Genomic DNA, 22,194 nt, shown 5'->3' on the forward strand with positions numbered 1-22,194 from the left:
CCTTTCTAGCTCTAACATTCTCTCATTCCAATCCGTTGTGCTAATTGAATATATTTGTCTCCATCAGAGCAGGGAAAGGTATGACACTCAGCCCTCTCAGGCAGGTTTTATTGTCTCTAGCAGGGGCCGTACTGTAAACAGCTCCAGATTGCAAAGGTGACACTTGGCAGCTGTAGCTGGGAGTGCCAGTCCAATGGAGAGCAGCTCCCTAAAGGGCTAAGGCACCAAGATGTTTCAGGCCTAACACCCTAGGAGTTAATATTCCCTAAAGAATGGTGTAATGTCAGGAAGAACTATTGAGAAGTAGGTGAGCTGAACTGCCTGCCCCCTGATGCTTCCAGGAAGAAATGTTCTCAAGCATATGGAGGCACCAGGATTCCTCAGTTAATGGGGCTTTCCTTCCATTATAGGATTAGTTCCAATGTAGTCTCTGGCTGTTTGGTCTCCTCTTGAGGGTAGTTGGTTGGAGTTCTGATCCCAGTTTATAAATAGTTCAGTGATAACCTGAAGAGAGAGGCTTGTTACCTTGGGGAGGTTAAGGTTTCCCTCATTAGATGGCTCTTAATTGACAAGATGATTATTGTTACCAGGCAAGGGAAAAAAAGTATTCTGGGTTCTTTTTTTCTTTAAAAATAGAGATTGATTGTCTAAATTTATCCCTCTTGGAATAATTCTGATTTAAATAATCTGGGGGAGTTTGAGGGTGTCATGATATGGAAAATCACCGTCACATGAACCCACATGATTGGGAGGAAATGCTGACGTAGTTGGAAATACTGCCCTGGTGTAGGAGTTCTTCACATTTTTGGAATCACAGACCCCTTCAACAGTCTGAAAAAGCTTATGGACCCCTTTTCAGAAACATGTTTTTAAATACATAAAATAAAATATATAGGATTATACAAAGGAAACTATATTGAAATGTAGTTATCATAATATTTTTAAAAATTCATGAACTCCAACATTTGCACAGACACACATATCTTACACTGGAGGAAATTGTCATCAGCATCAATCAATCAACAAATATTTTTTCAGCTCATACTATATGCCAGGCACTATGCTGAGTGAAAGGGAAGGCAAAAATAATCCCTGACCTTAGGGAGCTTACCTTTTTGCTAGTTGTAATTCCACATATTTTATTTTCTGCATTTTAAAACATGCATTAGGTTCATATGAGATACATACAGAGTAGACTGAAGGTAACCTCGGGAAGGGGCAGAGTGGTATTAACAGCTGGGGGTATGCCTGTAAATGGCTTCTTACAGAATGTCCAGTATGAGCTGAGTCTTGAAGGGAAACAGGCGTCATTGATTTAGGGCTGGAAGGGACCTTAGATATCTGCAGTCCAAATGCCAGGAAAGAGTAGCAAAGTAGAAATGAGAAGACCTGAGCCAGAGACCTTTCACTGCCATTTCTGGTAGGGTGTCCATGGGTGAGTGACTCTAGAAGTCACACACTCCTAGTATCTCTAGAAGCCTTACTGCCATCATCTGTAAAATGGGCATAATGATATCTGCCCTGTCTCCTTCACAGAACTATGATCAAACTCAAATGAGATTATGTAGGCAACACACTCTTCAATCCTTCAAGAGTCTCTAATTTTGTCAGCACAAGCATTACATTTGCTGAGGTGGATTGTAAATCCTATCCTCTTTTATAGATGTTCTTTGTGAATTGGGTGAGAAGAAGCAAAAAAGCATCCCCTGGATCTCATCACAGTTTGCTTTATTTATTTATTTTCTTATTGCTTTTTGGAGGGCAATTGGGGTTAAGGGACTTGCCAAAGGTCACACGGCTAGTTTTTTGTGTTAAGCGTCTGAGGCCAGATTTGAACTCAGGTCCTCCTGACTCCAGGACCCCCTGGTGCTCTATTCACTGCACCACCTAGCCTTACATATTTTCACTTTCCATTTATCAGACGATCATAGATTTAGAATTGGAAGAGCCCTTTGAAGTCATCTAGTCTCACCTCATCAATGTACAGGTCAAACAGGTAACAAATATCAGAGTCAGTATTTGAACCCAGATCCTCTGACCCCAAATCAAGCACACATTTCTTCTTTCTACTCTACCACACATTATTACACTCTCCCCTATATAATGATTATTTGATTATGTGCCTTTCTCCCTGTTAGAGCATAAGGTCGTTGAGAACAGGAAAGGAATAAGAGAGAGAAGAAAATTGCAGGGAAGGGGAGGGATGGAGAGGAAAAGAAAAACAAGGGACCACCCAGGGTTAGCTATATTGTTCCAAAGTACTAGGTCATTTAGCTCTGACCTAGAACACATGAGGCATTTTGTAGATGAGTCTTTTTGAAGTTGGCTGCAGGACTGGTGTTCTACCACAGACACAGGGTTTATCAATGGACCTGCCCAAAAAAACTTTCCAGCTTGGTATGACATTCCAGAATTTACCTCTGAAAACTCAGGGTCAGCTCAATGCTGGGATGAGGCATTAGGAGAATTCTCAGAGCATTATCTAATTGGAATATTATAACTACAAAGGACATATGAAGGGAGACGCTGTCTCTCCAGAGAAAGAACTGATAAATAGAAGTATGGATCGAATGATTTTACATATATACATATTTGTGTCTAATGATAGCTATCTCTAGGGCACAGGGGAGGGAAGGAAAAAAAAGAAATTTACATGATAATTTTATATCTAAAAGGAATAGCAAGTTGTACATAGTAGATTGGCAGTTTCATGTGCAATCATCTTTTATTTATTATACTATGTTATGGAAATGCTTGGTTTATCCCATAAATTAAAAATAAAATAACTAAATTTTTTTTAATCAAACGTTCTTATAGTGTATTGGGGGCAAACAGGTAACTCGTGCCCTGGGGCACTTCCAGAGTGCCGCAGCTAAATAACTTAGTGTCTTGGGACAATGCAACAAAGCATGGGTGATCCCTTGCTCTTCTCCCCCCACCCCCAATAAAAAATGTGGGTTTTTTACCTTCTCTCTGTCTTCTTCCCTGACCTTATACTATAATAGGGAGAGAAGTAGACATAAAAATAATCACAATATAAGGGAGAGTGTAATGAATGCGTGGTAGAGTAGAAAGACTGCCAGATTTGAAGTCAAAGGACCTGGGTTCAAATTCTGACTCTGCCATTTATTACCTGTTTGACCTTGGGCAAATTACCTCACCTCTGAGCCTCAGTTTCCTCATCTTTACAATGATGGCGGTTAGACAAGATGACCTCAAAGTCCCTTCCAATTATCAACCTATGATCTTACAATAAACGGAAAATGGAAAAAGTCAAGGCAAAGGGCAAGGAGAAATCTGAGAAGGGGAGATCATATTCCTTGGCAGTGGTTGGAGGGAGGGTCAGAGCACGTTTCATGGAGCAGACATGACTTTTTTTGGACCCTGAAGGAAGGAAAAGATTTTAACAGATGGAAATGGAGAAGAGAAGTCCATTCCAGCCTTGGGGGAATGGCATGGGCAAAGGCATTCAGATAGAGAAAAGGCAGGGCAGGAAAGCTGGCTGAGTATGAGGTAAAGAACATTGACTTTGGAGCCAAATCACCTACATTCCAATCACACCTCTGACACTCTGCCTTTGTGACCTTGGTCAAACTTAACCTCTCTGGCCCCCCTTTCTTTATCTACAAAATAACTGGACTATGTAAGAGACCTCGGAGGTCCTTCTCAACTCTAAGTCTGCTGCTGCTGTTTGTCCTTTGTTCTCTAAGAGGACCAGGGCTTCAGGGAGGTGATGCCATGACATGAAAGTGAATTGGATCTAAGTGAGGGAGGGCTGTGCAAAGTCGCTGGCCTCACTTTCTCCTGCCAGGCCATCTGGACCCAATGTCGAGATTTAAGTCAGGACAACTGGAGATGGCCCTCGATGCAATGGGAGACCTTGGCCTTTTTAAGCTAAGGTCTATGTTCTTAAGAAAAAGGCATGGTGAATAAACTAGTATGGCCAAACCACAGAGTAGGGAAGGAGTAGGAAGGTAAGTAAAGCCAGAAAGTAGAGAGCCTGGAATACCAGATCAGGAATGTATACTTTTTTTTTCCAGTAAGCAGTGGGGAGCCACTGAAGGTTTTTGTTTGTTTATAGAGTATTGACATAATCAGGGCAGTTTGGTGGTACAGTAGATAGGGCACTGGGCATGGAGTCAGAAAGACTCATCTTTCTGAGTTCTAATCTGACCTCAGATACTAGTTGTGTGACCTTGTGCAACTCACTTACCCCTATTTGCCTTAATTTCCTTATCTGTAAAATGAACTGGAGAAAGAAATGGCACAAACCACTCCAGTATCTTTGCCAAGAAAACCCCAAACGGGGTCATGAAGAATAGGACATGACTGAGCAACAAAAGTGACATAATCAGAATGTTGAATTAGGAAGATTAACCCAGTAGCTTCATGAAAGGTGGACTGGAACTGTGATATTTTCTATTAGATTTGTGAAGCTTATTTAATTCAATTCAATCTTTATTAAACTCCTGCTTTATATAAAGCTCTTTGTTGGGGACGGCTAGGTGACGCAGTGAATAGAGCACTGGCCCTGGAGTCAGGATGACCTGAGTTCAAATCCAGCCTCAGACACAACACAAAACTAGCCGTGTGACCTTGGGCAAGTCACTTAACCCCAATTGCCTTACCTTCCCCCTCCAAAAAGCCAAAAAAAAAAAGCTCTTTGTTGGTGCTAGGGATACAAAGACAAAGACCAATCTGTTCTTGTCCTCAAGTATCATTCTACTGGGTTGTATACAACATGAATATAGATGAGTAAATATAGGGTGTCCCAAAAATCATAGTGCAGTTGATGACACATGACTTTTGGGACACCCCATTTAAGACTATTTGAGGAGGAAAAGAACACTAACAGGAAGGAGAATGAGGAAAGACTTTACATAGGAGGTAGCAGAGGGGCAGCCAGGAGGTACAGTAGCTAGAGTGCTGGGCCTAGAGTCAGGAAGACTCATCTTCTTGAGTTCAAATCTGACCTCAGACACTCACTAGTTGTGTGATTCTGGACAAGTCACTTCACTCTGCTTCCCTCAGTTTCCTCATCTGTAAAATGAACCAGAGAAAGAAATGGCAAACTACTCCAAGATTTTTTCTGAGAAAACCCAGAGTAAACTAAAAATAAATAAATAATTTTAAAATGAAAAAAAAAAAAAAAGAAAAAAACAAACAAAACCAAATGGGGTCACAAAGAGTCAGACACAACTGAAAATGACTGAACAACAAACAGCAAAGGAAATGGCACCTGAACTGACCTTTGAAGAAAGCAAAGAGGTAGGAATAAGTTGGGATCATATTCTAGGCATGATGGGGGCCAGGGGAGGGAGTGGCATGGGGGGTTATGGGGAAGGGGATAGCCTGATGGGGGCCAGGGGAGGGGGTAGCCTGATGGGAGATGGAATGAAGCTAGCTTGTTCAAAAAACTCCCTTATCACATTCTATTTTGTATGGTTCTTATCTATGGGCAGGTTATCCTTCCTTTCTCTGCATTAGATTATAAGCTCGTTGAGGGCAGAATCAGGACTATTTTTTTTCATCATTACATCTGTAGTGTTGGACATAGCAACATACACATTAACCCAGAGGTTAGACACAGAGGTTAGAGTACTGGACCTGGTGTGAGGGAAGACTAGAGTTCAAAACTTACTAACTTGTGTGACTATGGCCAAATCACCTACCCTCTGTCTTCCTCAGTTTCCTTACATGTAAAATGGGCATAATAGTAGTGCCTACCTCACAGTGCTGTTGTAAGGATCAAATGAGAGTATGTTTATAAAAAAAACTCTTAGCACAGTAGCTAGAACACAGTCGGTACTTTGTAGAGACTTCTTCCCTTGCACATAGCTAGGCATTTAATAAACATTTGTGGAGTTGAATCAAGTCTTCATGAAACCCTTCTCAGCTACTGTTTACTCAGTCCTTTTTTAATGTAGCTACTGTGTGTGTGTGTCCATCTGTTCAGAGATACTCAGGAGAGAGGAGTCTGAGTTGTCAAAAATACATTCAAATTCCCACTAGTAATTCTATAATCATTTGAATCTTACTGAAACATCTCTGGTTGGGCTTTCATAGAAGAGAGCAAACAGTGGGGAAAGTCCTTATGAAAACTGTTTTTAAGATACTCTTAGGAACAAACACTTGAAAAATGACTCTCAAGAGACTTTTTTTTTCCTTTTGCTCCTTTGCTAAAAGGGACCCTTTAAAAAAAATGCTGACCTTCTTTGCTTAAATGTTTTAGCCTCATTCCCAGCTGTTGTTTGTGGCTCTTGGGGAAGACAGATCAGTGCCCTCCCAGGAGGGCTGAAGGGGCTGGTTCTTTGGCAGGAGGGCAGAAGAACTTGCTTCAGACCACGTTCACACCAAACAAGGGCACACAGGGCCCAGACCCTTAAATATCCTTCATAGTCCCAGTGGTGAAATGGAGCCAGGTCCACCTCCAGAGCAAACAGAATCAACACCATTTATGTGGAAAGAAGTAAAATCCAGAGGTCAGAGGCTCTTCCTTTTAGTCTCTGGAATTTAAAAAAAAAAGAGATCAGAGAAAAACTTCTGTGGAAAAGTAATTTGCTGTCAGCACTGAGATATAGGGGATCTTGACTCTTTTGTGAAATTTAATCAATCTGATAGGAGTTAAGTCAACAAGTATTTATTAAATGCTTACTATGTGCCTGACAGTATGCTTTGTTTTACTTATTAAGGGCCTACTATGTGCTTTTAAAGTTAAGTTTTAGGTTATTAAATTATTATTAAAACTACTGAAATTTAATTCAGTTTGATAGGTGTTAAGTCAACAAGCATTTATTAAGTGTTTACTATGTATCTGACTGTGTGTTTTGTTTTGTTCATTAAGGGCCTACTATATGCTTCTTAAGTTATTTAAGTTATTAAGCTTAAATTATTAAGGCTCCTTACTGAAATTTAATTAAATTTGATAGGTGTTTAGTCAACAAACATCTATTAAATGCTTACTATGTACCTAACAATAGCTTTGTTTTATTTATTAAGGACCTACTATGTTAAGGACCTACTATGCTCAGGAAGTTCTCACTTTTGACACCTACTGGCTATTTGGTCCTGGGTAGTGCCCTGGGCAGCTTTCTAATGCTCTTAGTTCTCAGAGAAGGTACAAACCTGCTTTAATAGAGGGAAGCTCTTCACTGGGAGTTCTTTAAACCAGTGAAACCACAGGTCAAGTCTTATCCCTACTGATTAAAAAAAAAATGAAATGTAGTTCCTACTCCCAAGGAACTTGTATCTTACAGGATGGAACTAATATTTTTCAGATAAGTAAATACAAAGAATGTTCAAAACCATATTAAGTCATTTCAAGAAGGAGAGAGCATTAACAACTGAGCAGAAAAGGAATGGCCTTGTGTAAGGGATTGTGCCTAGACTATGTCTTGAAGGAAGCTAGGGATTCCAAATGGTGAAAGTGGGGGGAGGTGTGAATGCCAGAGGGGAGTGGGGGGAAGGGTTTGGAACCAACCGTGCAGAGAATTGAGCCCCAGAAAGGGAGTAAAGAACTGAGTTCTAGTCCTGATCCTGCCTCTCAGTGTTGGACCCTGGGCAAATCCATTTTTTCCTGTGGACATCAGTTTCCTTCTCTGTAAAATGAAGGAGTGGAGGGTTGGACCTATATGATTAGGGGTAAAATGCAGATTAACTTGTATGATTAGGCATAAAATATTATGATTCTAAGTCAAATGAAGCTCCTTAAATAATTTCTGAATATAAGATCATAGAAGAACATAGCTGAAAAGGGCTATTTGGAGGCAGACCTTGCAGGTGTGCAGAATGTGAATTTCAACGCTCCTCAGTTGATTATATGTTGTTCCTACGGAGCATTTTTGACATTTTAATTAGCCCAGAAGTCTTTCCCAGCCTGAGACTTGGTTTTCTTCCTATTCCTTTTTGAGTTAGAAAGCATTTGGTGCGGGGTAGCCAGGTAGCACAGCAAGTAAGAGCACCGGCTCCAGTGTCAGAACGACCTGGAGATCGAATACGGGCTCAGACACTTAGCACCCACCCAAAAACACCTGGCCGTGTAACCTTGAGCAAGTTACTTAACCCTGATTGCTTAAAAAAAAAAAAGCATTTGGTGCTAATTTTACCAAAAGGAAAATAAAATTTGAAATGTTGAACCCAAGTGACTCACAAAAGATGACTAGTTTGGCCTGGAAATAAGTTTAGAGGAATTGGCCACCATCCCTTTCATCCCCCTACCTTCCTAAATCTTCTTTTCATAGTTGAATACTCCAGTAATCCATGGTTTCAAGGAGTGTGGAATTGTTGCTGTCGCTCAGTAATTTCAGTTGTGTCTGACTCTAGGTGATGACATTTGGGGTTTTCTTGGCAGAGACGCTGCAGTGGTTTGCCATTTTCTTCTCTAGCTCATTTTACAGATGAGGAAACTGAGGCAAACAAGGCTAAGTGACTCACCCAGGGTCACACAGCTAAGTGTGATGATCAGATTTGAACTCACAAGTCTTCCTGTTTCCAGGCCTAGCACTCTATAGAACTTCAGAGCTGGAAGGGGTACTTAGAAACCATCTAGCCCAACCCCTCACTCTACAGGTGGGGAAAGTGAAGCCCAGAGGACTTAAACAAGACTTGCCCAAAGTCACACCACTAACTAGTAAGCATAGGAATGACTCAAATCCATTTCCACAGATTATAACCTCACCATGCCTTAGTAATGGGTCTTCATGAGTTGCTGCGGCTATTGATAAACAAGACAGACAAGAACTTAGAAAGGTTGGTCTCATGGAACTGAAATTAAATACTGGAATTAAAGATTGGCAGGCCTGACTTTGAATCTCACCTCAGACACTTACTAGCTGTGTGACCTTGGGTAAGTCATGAAGCCTCCCTAGGCCTCAGTTTCCTCATCTGTAAAATGAGGATGTTGGGCTGGATGACCTCTAAGGTCCTTCCCAGCTCAAAATCTATGATCCTTCACTCCCTAGACAATAGTCAATCAATGTGTTGCCAGTTGTGTGCTAGAAGTCTGGTAGGCTGGGATTGCACCCCACTGGCCCAGCCTTAGACAACCTAGGGTCACTTCAAAGACACCATGAGTTCATGTAATAAGATTTTTTAGGATATGATAATACTCAAATGGCTCTGTGATATCATCAATGTGACTGTTCTTCCCAGTGATTCATATTGCAACCCGTCCACACCTGCCCATCCCTTGTAACTCTCATTGGTGCCCTCCCATAACTTCACCACAGAGGATCCACCCAATGTACTAGCAGCCTGCCTCTCTATCTCATGACACACCAAGGATGCTGGAGGATCACTCTGACTGTCCATCTGGCCTGCTTCACCCCCCAACACATAGCCACCCTCGCCACATTCTTTTTCAGATTTCTTCTTTTGTTATGTCTTACACCCACCAGGTACCTCTCCATTGCCTCCATTGCCTTCTGATTTTTTTTTTCTATTCTCCAGAATCTGTTGTGGTCTGTGTCTTGTTGACATACAGTAACACGGTTAAAATGCTTGTGGGAAAGGGTGCCATGCATGATGGCACACCTGTAATACCCACTACGAGGGAGGTTGTGGCTGAGAATTGCTTGAACTTTGGAGTTCTGAGCTACAGTGTGCTAAACCCACTAAGTGTCCGTATTGAGTATAGCACCAACATGGTAAGCCTTAGAGAGTGGGAGGGAGCCACCAAACTTATTAAGGGAAAGGGGAGGGGGAGAGATACAGTGTATGAACCAGCCAAGGTTGGAAATGGAGTGGATCAAAATTCCCATGCTGATCCACAACAGGATAAGGCTTGTTAATGGCCATTGTATTTCTTGTATGAAATAGGGAGAACTGAGGGAGGAAAAAGGAAAGAAAAGAGGAGATAAGAGAAAAGGAGGTGAGAGGAGAGAAGGGGAAGGAAGGGAAGATGGCAAGGAAGGAGAGAGGAGGGGAGGGGAAAGAAAGGGAGGGGAGAGGAAAAGGGAAGGGAAAGAAGGGAAGAAAGAGTTGGGGAGAGAGGAAGGGAGAGGAAGAGAGGGGGAAGAAGGGGAAGGGAGGAAGGGGATGAAGTAAGGAAAAGAAAGGAGAGGAGAGGTGAGGAGAGGAGAGGAGAGGGCAAATGGTTCTAATAATCACAATTACATAAGGTTTGGTTTGGTTTTTACTTTTTTGTGGGATAACAAAAATATGAATATTTCTCTTATCTGTTTTCAGCATTGCATGCAACCTGCTTGGGCAAGAAAAGCAATCTCCCACGTTATTTCTTCACTCTTTTGTCTTATCTAATCTCTTCCAAAGAGCTAAAGATCAAGTAGTCAGTATCATTGTCTTTCACAATGGAAGATGACAACATTCTTTGTTTCTGATTTGCTTTTTCCCCCTGTGCTGGAGCTTTCATATTACATTCATATTACAGTAGAACTTAAGCTTGGTTTGTTCCTAGCCGTGATGGCAGTGGTAGAAGTGGTCAGATTCCGTTGCCTTGGACCCTGGTACCTCTCAGCCTAGTGTTAGGAGAAAGGGTAAAGGACTGTCCAGGAAAAAATGGATTATTTTATGCCATTTGATGTGGGCTCTCATTGTTCCCAGAAGCCCAATAGGCAAAGGTCCAAGTGATAAGTAAATTCTATAGATAGATGGATCTATAAACTCTTTGGTGGGCACATGTCCTTCACTGGTAGAGAATGCGCCTTCTCCATGTCTTTCCATTCTCTGCAGTTCCTGCCCATGCCCTCCTATAAATCCTCCATAAAGGATGCAGCCCATGTCCTGGAGGTCTACCTCTGGTCCTTTTAACTCAATTCAATTCAACAAGTATTTTTAGAATGCCTATAACATGCCAAGGACTTTGCTGGGTTCTGAGGATTCAGTGACAAACAGTGCTTAATTGTAAATATTTCAAAGACACCAATATGACATTCATGTTACCTGTAGCTCACACTCTCATACTCTCATACCAGCCTGCCTCATGTTCCAGTCTTTGAGGATGCCTTTTATACCACTTGTCCCAAGCAAGGCATTGCTGATAACCTACTCTGGTCCATTTATCTTTCCACTGGTTCTTCCGCCATTTTGATTCTTATAACATCAGAGTATTTCAGGATTTCCAGTCATTCCATAAAACTGGCACCAAACAAAATTTATTTTTTCTTAGACTTGAGATTTCATTAGTATAAGGAATTGCCCAACAAGATACTCCCAATACCAACACAGCAGCATGTGTTCTGCTACTTAAAAATATGTCTAGCATAATGAGATGTTAAGTGACTTGCCCAGGATCACATAGCCAGAATCAGGACTTGAATCCAGATCTCCCAGTCTCTGAGGCCAGTTCTCTATCTGTGATATTTCAGCTGCCTTGTTACTTATTACTCGGAGAATAATAATGTTTTGTGTGTTGGGGGCGGGGGAGAGAGGTTGATAGGTTTTTGTTATATTGTGTATCTCAGGATCATTGAGTAATTTTGATAAAGTGACAAGAGATAACAAGTAGAGACCAAGGGGAAACTCATGAATAATGCTGATAGAAATTCTTTAAAACAAACAAACAACAATGCCCCCACATAGAATTCTTTTGAGAACTAAATACCCTGCTGAGGGCTTTGGGATCAGCTTTCTCAGGGTGACTTATACTAGAAAGGTGATGGAATTAATAAATAACCAGGCTCCAGTCTCCCGTTACTTCTTTTATTTGAAACAAAAAAATCCCATTTTCCCCTTCCTCTGGTCCTGGGCCAAGTAGCTGCTGTGGAGAAACTAAAATTAGTTCCTTAGCATTTAGCCTAGTGTGAAGTTACATTCCCCTACTCTCCCGACTCTAAGGCACACATACACATTGTCTGGCCAAAGGACATTGGCAGCTGCATTTGCTGAGCACCAAAGGATTTCCACAAATTGACCTCAAGTGTGTTGCCTTTTTCAAATCTTCTGCCCGCTGAGCCGTGACACCAGCCTTCCAGCCCAGAATTCTTCAAAGGCTTCTAGAGCACTGACCACAGCCCCAGTTAAGTCCTCAACATCTCACCTGACTCGGGGTTATCCAGAAAAACAAGATACTTGTCATTTTCTCTCTCCTCCTATGCCCTTTCTTCCTCATATAGCAGGGTTACATGCATTCTGGGTGGTACATTCTTCTAGTCACAGGATTTAGAGCTGGGGGTGGGGAGAAAGGAGAAGGAAGCTAGGTGGTGCAGTGGATAGAGTGCCAGGTCTTTCCTGAGTTCAAATCTGGCCTCAGACACCAGCTGTGTGACCCTGGGCAAGTCATTTAACCCTGTTTGCCCCAGTTTCCTTGTCTGTAAAATGAGCTAGAGGGGCGGCCAGGTAGCACAGTGAGTAAGAGCACCGGCCCCAGAGTTGGGATGACCTGGCATCGAGTCCAGGCTCAGACACTTAGCACCCACTCAGAAATAACTGGCCGTGTAACCTTGAGCAAGTTACTTAGCCCCAAATACTTTAAATAATAATAATAATAAATGAGCTAAAAAAGGAAGTGGGGGACCACTCCAGGTTTTGTTTTGTTTTTGTTTTTGCCAAGAAAACCCCAAATGGGGTCATGAAGAGTCACATGTGACTGAAATGACTGGACAGCAAAAAGGGAGAAAGGAAGGTAACAAGCACTTTTTTCAAGCATCTCCTACTTGCCAGGCATGGTGCTAAGCACATTGTGAATATTTTCCTCACTTGATGCTCACAACTCTGGGAGAGAGGTGCTATTGTTTTCCCCTTTTTACAGTTGGGGAAACGAAGGCAGACAGAGCTGATGTGATCTGCCTAGGGTCCCAACAGCTAGTAATCGTGGAAGAACAGAACTCAGATTTGAACTCAGGTCTTCCTGACTCCAAGCCCATGACTGTACTGGACCACCTAGCTGGTCCTAAGGTCTGAAAGGGACCTTACAGATTATATCGTTTACCCCTCCCCCATTAATTTTACAAAGGAGAAATGTAAGGCCCAGAGAAAATATGAGTAATCTACCTGGATACTTGTTTTAAGACTGTGACAACATCATTATATCTTTTTTAAAAAATTGATATCTTTTGTCTCATCACTTTCATTTCTATATATAGCCCTCCCTGCCCCACCAAGAGAATCACCCCTGGTTACAAAGAAAGAGAAACAAAGTGGTTCAGCAAAACCAGCTGTAACACCCAAGTCTGACAGCTCTTGCAATGGGCACAGACACCTCTGTGAAAGAGGGAGGGAAGGGAGGAGGGAAGGAAGGAGGGGGATGTTGAGGGAGGAAGGTGCATTTTCTCATCTCTTTCTGGAGGCCAAGCTTGGCCATCATAACTGCAGAGCATTCCATTTCATTTTATATTATTGCTGCTGTTCTTTCCAATTCTATTGTCATGGGTATTGTGTATCACCATCGCATCTTATTGCTAGAATCCATTTTTGAGCAAAGGGCATTACCATCAGGTACACTTGATGTCTTTAATAAACATGTCTTATTCACAGCCGCCACCAAACAATGGAAAGGCAATGTTGAAAAATTTATAGAGAATAAGCTTTGAAAAGCTTCCTCCCTCTACTCTTTTGCAGAGGTGGGGGAGTCCATGGGTGTGTAACGTTATAAAAAATGTCAGATTTTTGTGACATATTGATTAGTTTTGCAGACATTTTTTCCTCTTTTTCTTTTTAAAAAAAGATATTCTTTGTTATAAGGACTGGATCTCTAGGGTGTGGGAGAAAGAGGGATACAGAGGGAAATTTAGGTGATGTCAAAAAACAAGATACCAATTTTTTTTAAGTCTTATTCAGTATCATCCTGGGCACAGTTACTAAGAATACTGCCTCTATCCCTTATACTAATTCATATTAATCATTCTATGTAACCACCTCCCAGTAACCTTTCATTTGAAGATCACAGATATGATTTCTCACAGAAAACCCAGCTGACAATTTTCCACTAAAAGGGAGGGAGATTGGCTGGGGGAGAGAAGAGAACAAAACCAACATTTCAGAAGGTTGAAGCTTGTGGTATTCTTCACCAAGAAGTCTGATTAGTTTTAGAATGGTCTGGTAGTCCCAAAGTTCAACAGGCTCAGAGATAGACTAGAAGACCTCTCTAAGACCCTCCTAGACTGGATATTGTGTGATTTCAATACTGTTGTTGAAAAAAAAATACAACCCAACTTATTGTTTTGAATGAGACTCTTTTATCTAATCATAAGAACTTATGCAAATGGATTATTACTTGGGTTGTCTTTTTTTCCCTTTCAACTTGCTATCTAGAAAATAAGCTTTCCATTCAGTATAGAAAATAATCATATGTTGTCTGAGAATTTGACCTTTTATCCCTAAGATTTCTGTATTTCAACATTAATCACCCAAATCTTTTCTGATTACTTTCTGTCTATATATATCGCATTTACATGGTGGTTTACATGTTGTCTCTGCCAATAGAACATGAGCTCCTTGAAGACGGAGACCATGTTATTGCCTTTATTATCCATGGCACTCTGCACAGTGTCTGCTATGTAGTACATGCTTGAATAAATGTTTGTTGACTGACTGACAGATTGTCTTTTGCTTCTCTAGAGATGGTAGGGCTTGAACCAGCAGATCCAGAGTTGGAAAGGACCTCAGAGTTCATTTACTCCAACCCCCTCATTTTACAGATGCGGACACCAAGCACTGAGGTGGTATAATGGATACATGGCACCTGAAGTCAGGAAGACCTGAGTCTGTAATTCCACCTCAGACGCTTATAAACTGTGTGATCCTGGACAAATCATTTTGCACTTTTATTCCTGATTTTGAGCTGCCTCCCTGTTGGTCCTAGTTCAGTCTTCTGAAGCCACATAGAACAAGTCCAAATCTGTTCCACATTAGGGCCCGTCAGATATTTGAAAAGAACAATCTCCTGCCTTAACTAGGAATTCTGGTGCCCAGGTCACCTTTAAGAAATGGGTTTCCTTGCTAAGTAATGAGTTCACCACCTCTGTAGCTATGCCTCAGATGCTAATAAACCCTGGGAAGAACCCTGGGGAAATCACTCTCTGAGCCTCAGTTTCCTCATCTGTCAAATGGGGATAATTACAACACCCATATCCTGGGATTGATGTGAGGATCAGATGAGATAATGGTTTTGTTTGTTTTTTAAATTATTTTTAAATTTATTTTTGAATGACGTTTTATTTTTTCCAATTACTTTTAAAAACAAATTTTAAATTTTAACATTAATTTTCCTAAAATTTTGAATTCCAAATTCTCCCCTTTCCTCTTCCCCTCTGCCCTTCCTGAGATGGTAAGCAATTTGATATAGGTTATATATGTACAATCATGTAAAACATATTTCCATATTGGTCATATTGTGAAAGAAAACACCGACAAAAAAAAACATGAAAAAAAGTGAAAAATAATATGCTTCAATCTGCATTCAGACTCCATTAGTTCTTTTTTTGGAGGTGGGTAGCATTTTTCATTGTGAGCCCTTTGGAATTGTCTTAGATCACTGTATTTGAGATAATGTTTGTAAAGCACTTTATACAACTTAAAATACTACATAAATACCAACAGTTATTATTGAACTGAGGGCCCAAGACTTTAAGTGATTTGCCTTAGGTCACATGAGTGGAAGAGCAGGAATTTGAACCCAGAGGCCCTGATGCCAAGTTCAGACCTCCTATCCCTTTGACCTACTATAGAAGTCAAGAGAAAAAAGGAAGGGCCCTCACTGTTCTACTCTCCCATAATTGCTATGCCTCTGGGCACTAGCTCTGCCTATTACTGGTTAACAGCAATAATTAAAGAGGGCCATTAGAGGTATGAACAGGATAACTAAGGTTGCTGGGAAAGCTATACGTGCAATAAGCAATGGAATATGGGGCTTTTGCCATTTCCTAAGGGTAAGCCCCTCTCCAAACTTTTCACAGTAAAGATCAGCTTAAGTCTAATACAGCAAGATCCGTGTACAATTTGTTGTACTCCATGAATGGATGAGACCAAATATTGCTCCAGTGGTCCTCTAGTCAACTGCTATTCCCCACTGAATTGAGCACTTTGACCCCCCACCCACGCAGGAATGGATCCAGTCCACTACCCCCTTCCTACCAGTTACCCATATTAGAAACAGCCTTTCCTTCTCTCACTTTCCTCCCCCCAATAAAGGTGTAAAACCTTATCCCTCCTGCTTTAGGAGACAGAACAGAAGGACAAAGTTTATATGACAGAATATGTACTGCAGAAAATGAGGGAGCCATCAGATGAGGGCATATACCCTGCTTTGAAGGCAAGATTAGAATTCTCTATGGAAAGGCAGTTCTGATTTCACTAAAACGGGCACCTGGGGCTTTGTCCTAGGGCACTGCCAGCTGAGGAGGGTACTTCTCGCCCATGGAATTCTTCCCGTTTACATCTTGGCACTTCTTGCTTCTCTAGTCCTGTGCCACAAAGTGCCAGTTCCTCTCCTGTTCCATTGCTATGCCCATCCTCACCTGCCACCTCGCAGACATCACTTCCTTGGGCTTGCCTGACACTCATCCACATAATTTGGGTGAATTATTTTCTCTGTGCTACCTACTCCACTCACCTAAATTCCACTCGGGCACCAGAATTCCCAGTTATGGTTCTGCTCAGGTGAGGCAGGAGATTGCAAATATTTAAAGGGATTTGTACTTATTCTGTGTGGCTCCAGAGGTTTTGAACTAGGACCAGTGAGGAAAAGTCCTAGAAAGGCAGCTCAAAGAAATGAAAGAAACTTACAGAAAGGAAATGGGCTGCCTGGCAAAGTAATGAGTTCACCCCACACACACATCCCCACACCCCCGCTCCAGATCTATTCAAGCTACTCAAATTGAACACTTCGTGGGGCTGTCATAGAGGACATTCATGTATCAAATGGGATCTGCACTGGAGAGTCTTTAGAATCCTTTTCAAACTCTGGGATGCTAAATTCTGTGATTTTAGAACTCTAAATACCTGTCTGGAAAAGTCCCTGGCCTGAGGGCATGGAACTATTAGCTTTGTGAGACACTAAACTGGGAAGATGCTATTTCCCCACCACTTCTCTTTCTGTAAAATGGTGTTAAGAAAACCATTAAGGGGATGTGAAGAGGTCAGGGAGAAAACAAGTTCTTTTACCAGGAGGCCCAGGCTGGTATTCTAACATTGTGCCACCTGGGAAGTGGCCAGCCCAAGACCATCCCTAGATTCCTGCTTTAATGAAGCAGGACGCCTGCCTCTTCACATCAGGTCACTGCTCTGCGGCATTTTTGTACCCAGGAGGTGTTTTGGTTTTGTCTGGGTGGTGCAAGAACAAAGGAAAGGAACTGGACCTGTGATTTCCTCGATATCCAGATGAGGAAACTCTCTAGTAACGGCCATCTGCACCTTCTCTGCTATTCATAGACTTAGAGAGTTTCCTAGAGCACTGAGAGGTTAAGTGACTTGAGCAGAGTCTATTCAGTAAACAAACATTTATTAGGTGCCTACTATGTGGTGGGCTTTGTGTTAAGTACTAGGGGTGCAAAAAAAGGGAAAAGACAGCCCCTGATCTCAAGACGTTCACAGTCTGATGGGGGGGGGAGGTGAGGGAGAGGTAAGATCCACACAACTGGGTGCGATCAGGCTACATACAAGACAAAATGGGAATAATCCACAAAGGGGGCGCATGCCAGGCATGGGGCATAGCCAGGAGGAGAATGCTGGGAGATAACAATGTTTTGTTTAAGGAACATTGAGGATGGCAACATCACCGAATCACAGAATACCGGGGGGATGGATGGAAGGTGTAAGAAGACTGGAAAGATTGGGGGACAGGTTATGAAGGCTTTGAATGCCAAACAGAGGACTTTATATTGGATCCTGGAGGTGATAGGGACCCACCGGAGTTTATAGAGTACCAGGGTGACACGGTCAGACCTATTCTTTAGGAAGATCACTTTGACAGATGAGCAGAGGAAGGACTGGAGTGGGGAGAGACTTATGGTAAGGAGACCAACCAGCAGGATATTGCAATAATCAAGACCAGAGGTAGCTCTTGAGCCCAAGTTGCCTCTTGCAAATATGGTTTGAAATTAGTGAAGCAGCTGGGTGACACTGGGAATACAACTGGATCTGGAGGTAGGAGGAACTGCACTTTAATCTCACCTCAGGCACTTACTAGCTTAGTGAACCTGGGCAAGTCACTTTCTATCTTAAAGTGTCACTTTCCTTCTCTGTCAAAGAAAGGGTAATAATAGTGCCCATCTCACAGAGCTGTTGTGAGGATCAAATGAGATAACGTTTTCAAGTGATTTGCAAACCTTAAAACTTTATATAAATGCAGATGAAGCCAACACAGAGAGGCGAGGAAGCTCATATCAAATACATCAGTTAATGAAAGTAATATAGCATTCAGAAGCTAAGGGATACATTCCTCCTTTCTATTAACAACTGGTAGACTCAGGGATTTTATATTTGCATGGATGTTTATTGAGGTGTGTGTTGGGAAATGTTATTGTATCAGGCAATAATGCATCAATAAATCTAATAAATGAAAAGAAATCAATGAATGCGATAGACTTCTTTGACTTCTCCATCATTATTGGGTACCTACCTTCCCTGCCCATTTTTTCCAGACCCCTTTCCAGCTGCCTATTTTGTGTTGCTTTCCCCCATTACATTGTAAGTTTCTTGAGGGCAGGGACTATCTTTCTTCTTTATATTTACATCTCTAGCTCTTTTTTTTTTTCCCCCTTTTTGGAGGGGGAGGAAGGGCAGTTGGGGTTAAGTGACTTGCCCGAGGTAACGGTAAGTGTGTCAAGTGTCTGCAGTCGGATTTGAACTCAGGTTCTCCTGACTCCAGGGCTGGTGTTCTATTCACTGTGTCACCTAGCCACTCCCACTTCTATAGCTCTTAACATAGTGCCTGGCACACACATAGTAGGCTTTTAATAATTGTTTATTGATTGATTCTTCAGATCAGATTTCTTCTGTCCAGAGGATTTCTGGAAGTTTAGGATGGAGCTTTGGACCAGGCTGAACTATTGGCTAAGCTACCCCAATGGCCACCAAGAGGAAGGGTTTCCTGTCCTGTGAAAACCATTTGGTCACCTTTTCCTTCTTCCCATTTTGCCCAGGAACCCAGATGACCAAGGAGGTTTGCAGTCTTTTCATTTCAGGAACCTAGCAGAAGGAAGTTCGGCAATTCTGCTGATTGGGTCCACTACAAATTTATGTTATCTAATCTCAAGCAGGCCCTCATTGCCAATCAGCGATTTTATTTTTCCTTTATTAACTCTATACCCTGCTTCCCTCAGCTGTGAATTCCAAAATTTCTCCTCTCTCCCTAGTTACACCCTCCCCTCTCCTTCAGTAAATGATCTGACTTCCTATTCTTCTGAGAAAATCACTATGAGATCTCCATCTTTTCTAAAACACACCTCAAAAATCCTCTCTATCTTCATCAATCCCCTTCTCCTTGATTCCAGTCTCTGAGGTAGAGGTGACCTTTCTCTGCACCAAGGACAAACCCATGTTACTACCTGTCCCCATAATCACATTCCCTCCTATTTCTTCCAGGTATTTGCCCCATTGGTCATTCCCATTTTGTTCCAAGCTCATTATTTCCTTATCTACAGGCTCTTACCTCAAGGTGTAGGGCAGTTAGGTGGCATAATGGAGAAATGAACTTGGAATGAGGAAGACTTATTTTCCTGAGTTCAAATCTGGCCTCAGTCACATATTAGCTATGTGAATCTGGGTAAGTTTGCCTCACTTTCCTCATCTGTAAAATGAATTGGAGAAGGAAATGGCAAACCACTCTAGTATCTTTGCCAAGAAAACCACAAACGGGGTCATGAAGAATAAGACATGCTCTCAAAACAAAAACAAAAACAACTTGGGAGGGGCGGCCAGGTAGCACAGCGAGTAAGAGCACCAGCTCCAGTGTTGAGAAGACCTGGAGATCGAATCCCGGGCTCAGACACTTAGCACCCACCCAGAAACACCTGGCCGTGTAACCTTGAGCAAGTTACTTAACCCCAATTGCTTAGGGGCAGCCAGGTGGCTCAGCGAGTAAGAGCACCGGCTCCAGTGTCGGGATGACCTGGATCAAATCCGGGCTCAGATACTCAGCACTACACCCAGAAATAACTGGCTGTGTAACCTTGAGCAAGTTACTTAACCCCAATTGCTTAAAAAAAAACAAAACCTGGGGGCAGCTAGGTGGTGCAGTGAATAGAGCCCGGGCCCTGGAGTCAGGATGACCTGAGTTCAAATCCGACCTCAGACACTTGACACACTAGCTGTGTGACCTTGAGCAAGTCATTTAACCCCAATTGCCCTGCCTTCCCCCCTCCAAAAAGTAAGAAAAAAAAAAGCAACCCAACTTTGCCTGCTCCAGTCCTTCCTTTGGGCCACCGTCCTATATCTCTCCCTTCCTTTACTTCTAAATTCCTAGAAAGAATCTTCTCCTTTGCTGAAACCTCTCTCTCCAAGGCCAATAGTAATCTCTCAAATGCCAGATTTAATGGCCATTTTTTTGTCTTCATTTTCCTTGACCTTTGTGCTGCTTTTGACATTGTTCACCCCTGCCTCCTCCTGAATCTTCTAGTGTTCCCTTGGTCTTTGTTACTATCTGATAGTTTAGTTGGTGATTTTTTTTTTCTTATTTGGCTGCTCTTTCTCAGTTCTGTCCTGCTCTCTACTAGCAGTGTCCACCAAAGTCAGCCAACAAGCATTTATTAAGCACTTCTGTATACCAGGCATTGTGGTAAGCACTGATGATACAAAGACCTATGCACTTCTTCTGCCCTCAATTCTACTTCTAATTCACATTTTAATGGAGAAGACAATATGCAAATACTGATACAAGAGATATAATAATAACAGCCAACATTTACATAATGCCAGGCGCTGTGCTAAACTCTTTACATTTATTATCTTGGTTAATCCTCACAACAATCCAGGGAGGTAGGTGCCATTATTAACCCCATTTTACAGGTGAACAAACTGAGGCAAACCGAGGTTAAGTGACTTGCCTGGAGTCATACAGCTAATAGGTGTCGGAGACTGGATTTGAGTAGTCTTCCAGACTCCTGGCCCAGCATTTTATCTACCCCACTGCCTAGCTGCTCCTACAGAGATAAGTGGAAGGTAATGTCAGAGGGAAGGCACCAGCTGTGGGATTCGTGGCTCAGTGGATAGAGTAGGGGACTTGGAGTCAGAAGACATGAGTTTAATTCCTAGCTGTGCGACCCAGAGAAAATCCTTTAACCTCTCTGTATGCTTCAGTACCCTCATCTGTGAAAAGGGGATAATAATAACAGTTACTCCCCAATAGTGCTGTGAGGCTCAAATGAATTAACATGTAATTTGCAAACCTTAAAATGTTATATAAATGCTAGCTATTGTTGTAGAGGTGGCTAGGTGGTTCAGTGGATAGAGTGCTACACTTGGGGGAGGGGGGCGGGTTAGGAAGATCCAAGTTCAAATCCTGCCTTAAACATTCGACTGTATAACCATGGGCAGGTCACCTAACCTCTCAGCCTCATTTTCCTTACCTGTAAAATGGGTTTAATAATCTACCTTACAGAGTTGTTGTCATAAGCAAATTGAGATTATATATATATATATATAATATATATGTATATATATTAAACATTTTGCAATTTTAAAATAAATGCTATTTGTTATTATTCTTTCTTATTGATAACATCAACACCCATAAATTCAACAACCTCTTCTACACATGTGACCCTCAAATCTATATATCCAGCCCTAATCTCTCTTCCTGGTTTCAGTCCTAAATCATCAACTTCTTGCTGGACATCTCCTGAATGTACATAACACTGGTGAGGTTTAAGATTTAGGGGTGCTCAAGACCCCAAAATATCACACACTGGGTCCTGCTGAATAAATTCGACTCAAGTCTTCTCTAAGCTAAAGTAAAGCAAAGTTTATTAAAGATTTGCCTTAATGGGTAGACTCTTAAGGAAGCTAAGTATATGAGAAGCTTGCATTGACAAGCAGGCCAGAATAATCTTACATAGAGGAGGCAAGATGGATTTAAATACAGAAAGAGTGTGGGAGGATTTAGGGGTGATCTAGAAGAGGGGTTTGAGGAGGGTCTTGGGGAGGAGTCTAAGGAGGGTCTTGAGGGCACTGAGGTCAGACTCCAGTAATGAGATTAAGGGTGGGAAATAACAGAAGGCTACCTGGAGATGAGGGACAATGGAGGGCTAGGCTAGTTTAAGGGTAACAGATTTGGGTATAGATATTGTGATAGAATCAAGG

At 41.9% G+C, this 22,194-nt stretch overlaps 2 protein-coding genes across 2 annotated transcripts in view; one reads left to right on the top strand and one right to left on the bottom strand.

The window, feature by feature from the left end:
* Positions 1-22,194, bottom strand: part of ARPC1A (actin related protein 2/3 complex subunit 1A) — a 341,638-nt gene that overhangs the window by 143,392 nt on the left and 176,052 nt on the right. The gene's annotated exons all lie outside the window — the stretch shown is intronic.
* The window catches only part of KPNA7 (karyopherin subunit alpha 7), a 49,339-nt gene continuing 36,660 nt past the window's right edge, over positions 9,516-22,194 (top strand). The window contains 1 exon segment of the mRNA XM_069085338.1: positions 9,516-9,644. Within this exon segment, the coding sequence (XP_068941439.1) occupies positions 9,516-9,644 (129 nt within the window).

Source organism: Petaurus breviceps, unplaced genomic scaffold (assembly GCF_028583685.1).
Source record: "Petaurus breviceps papuanus isolate PSGF00001 unplaced genomic scaffold, PetGlider_PUasm1.0 175, whole genome shotgun sequence".
Taxonomy (NCBI): domain Eukaryota; kingdom Metazoa; phylum Chordata; class Mammalia; order Diprotodontia; family Petauridae; genus Petaurus; species Petaurus breviceps.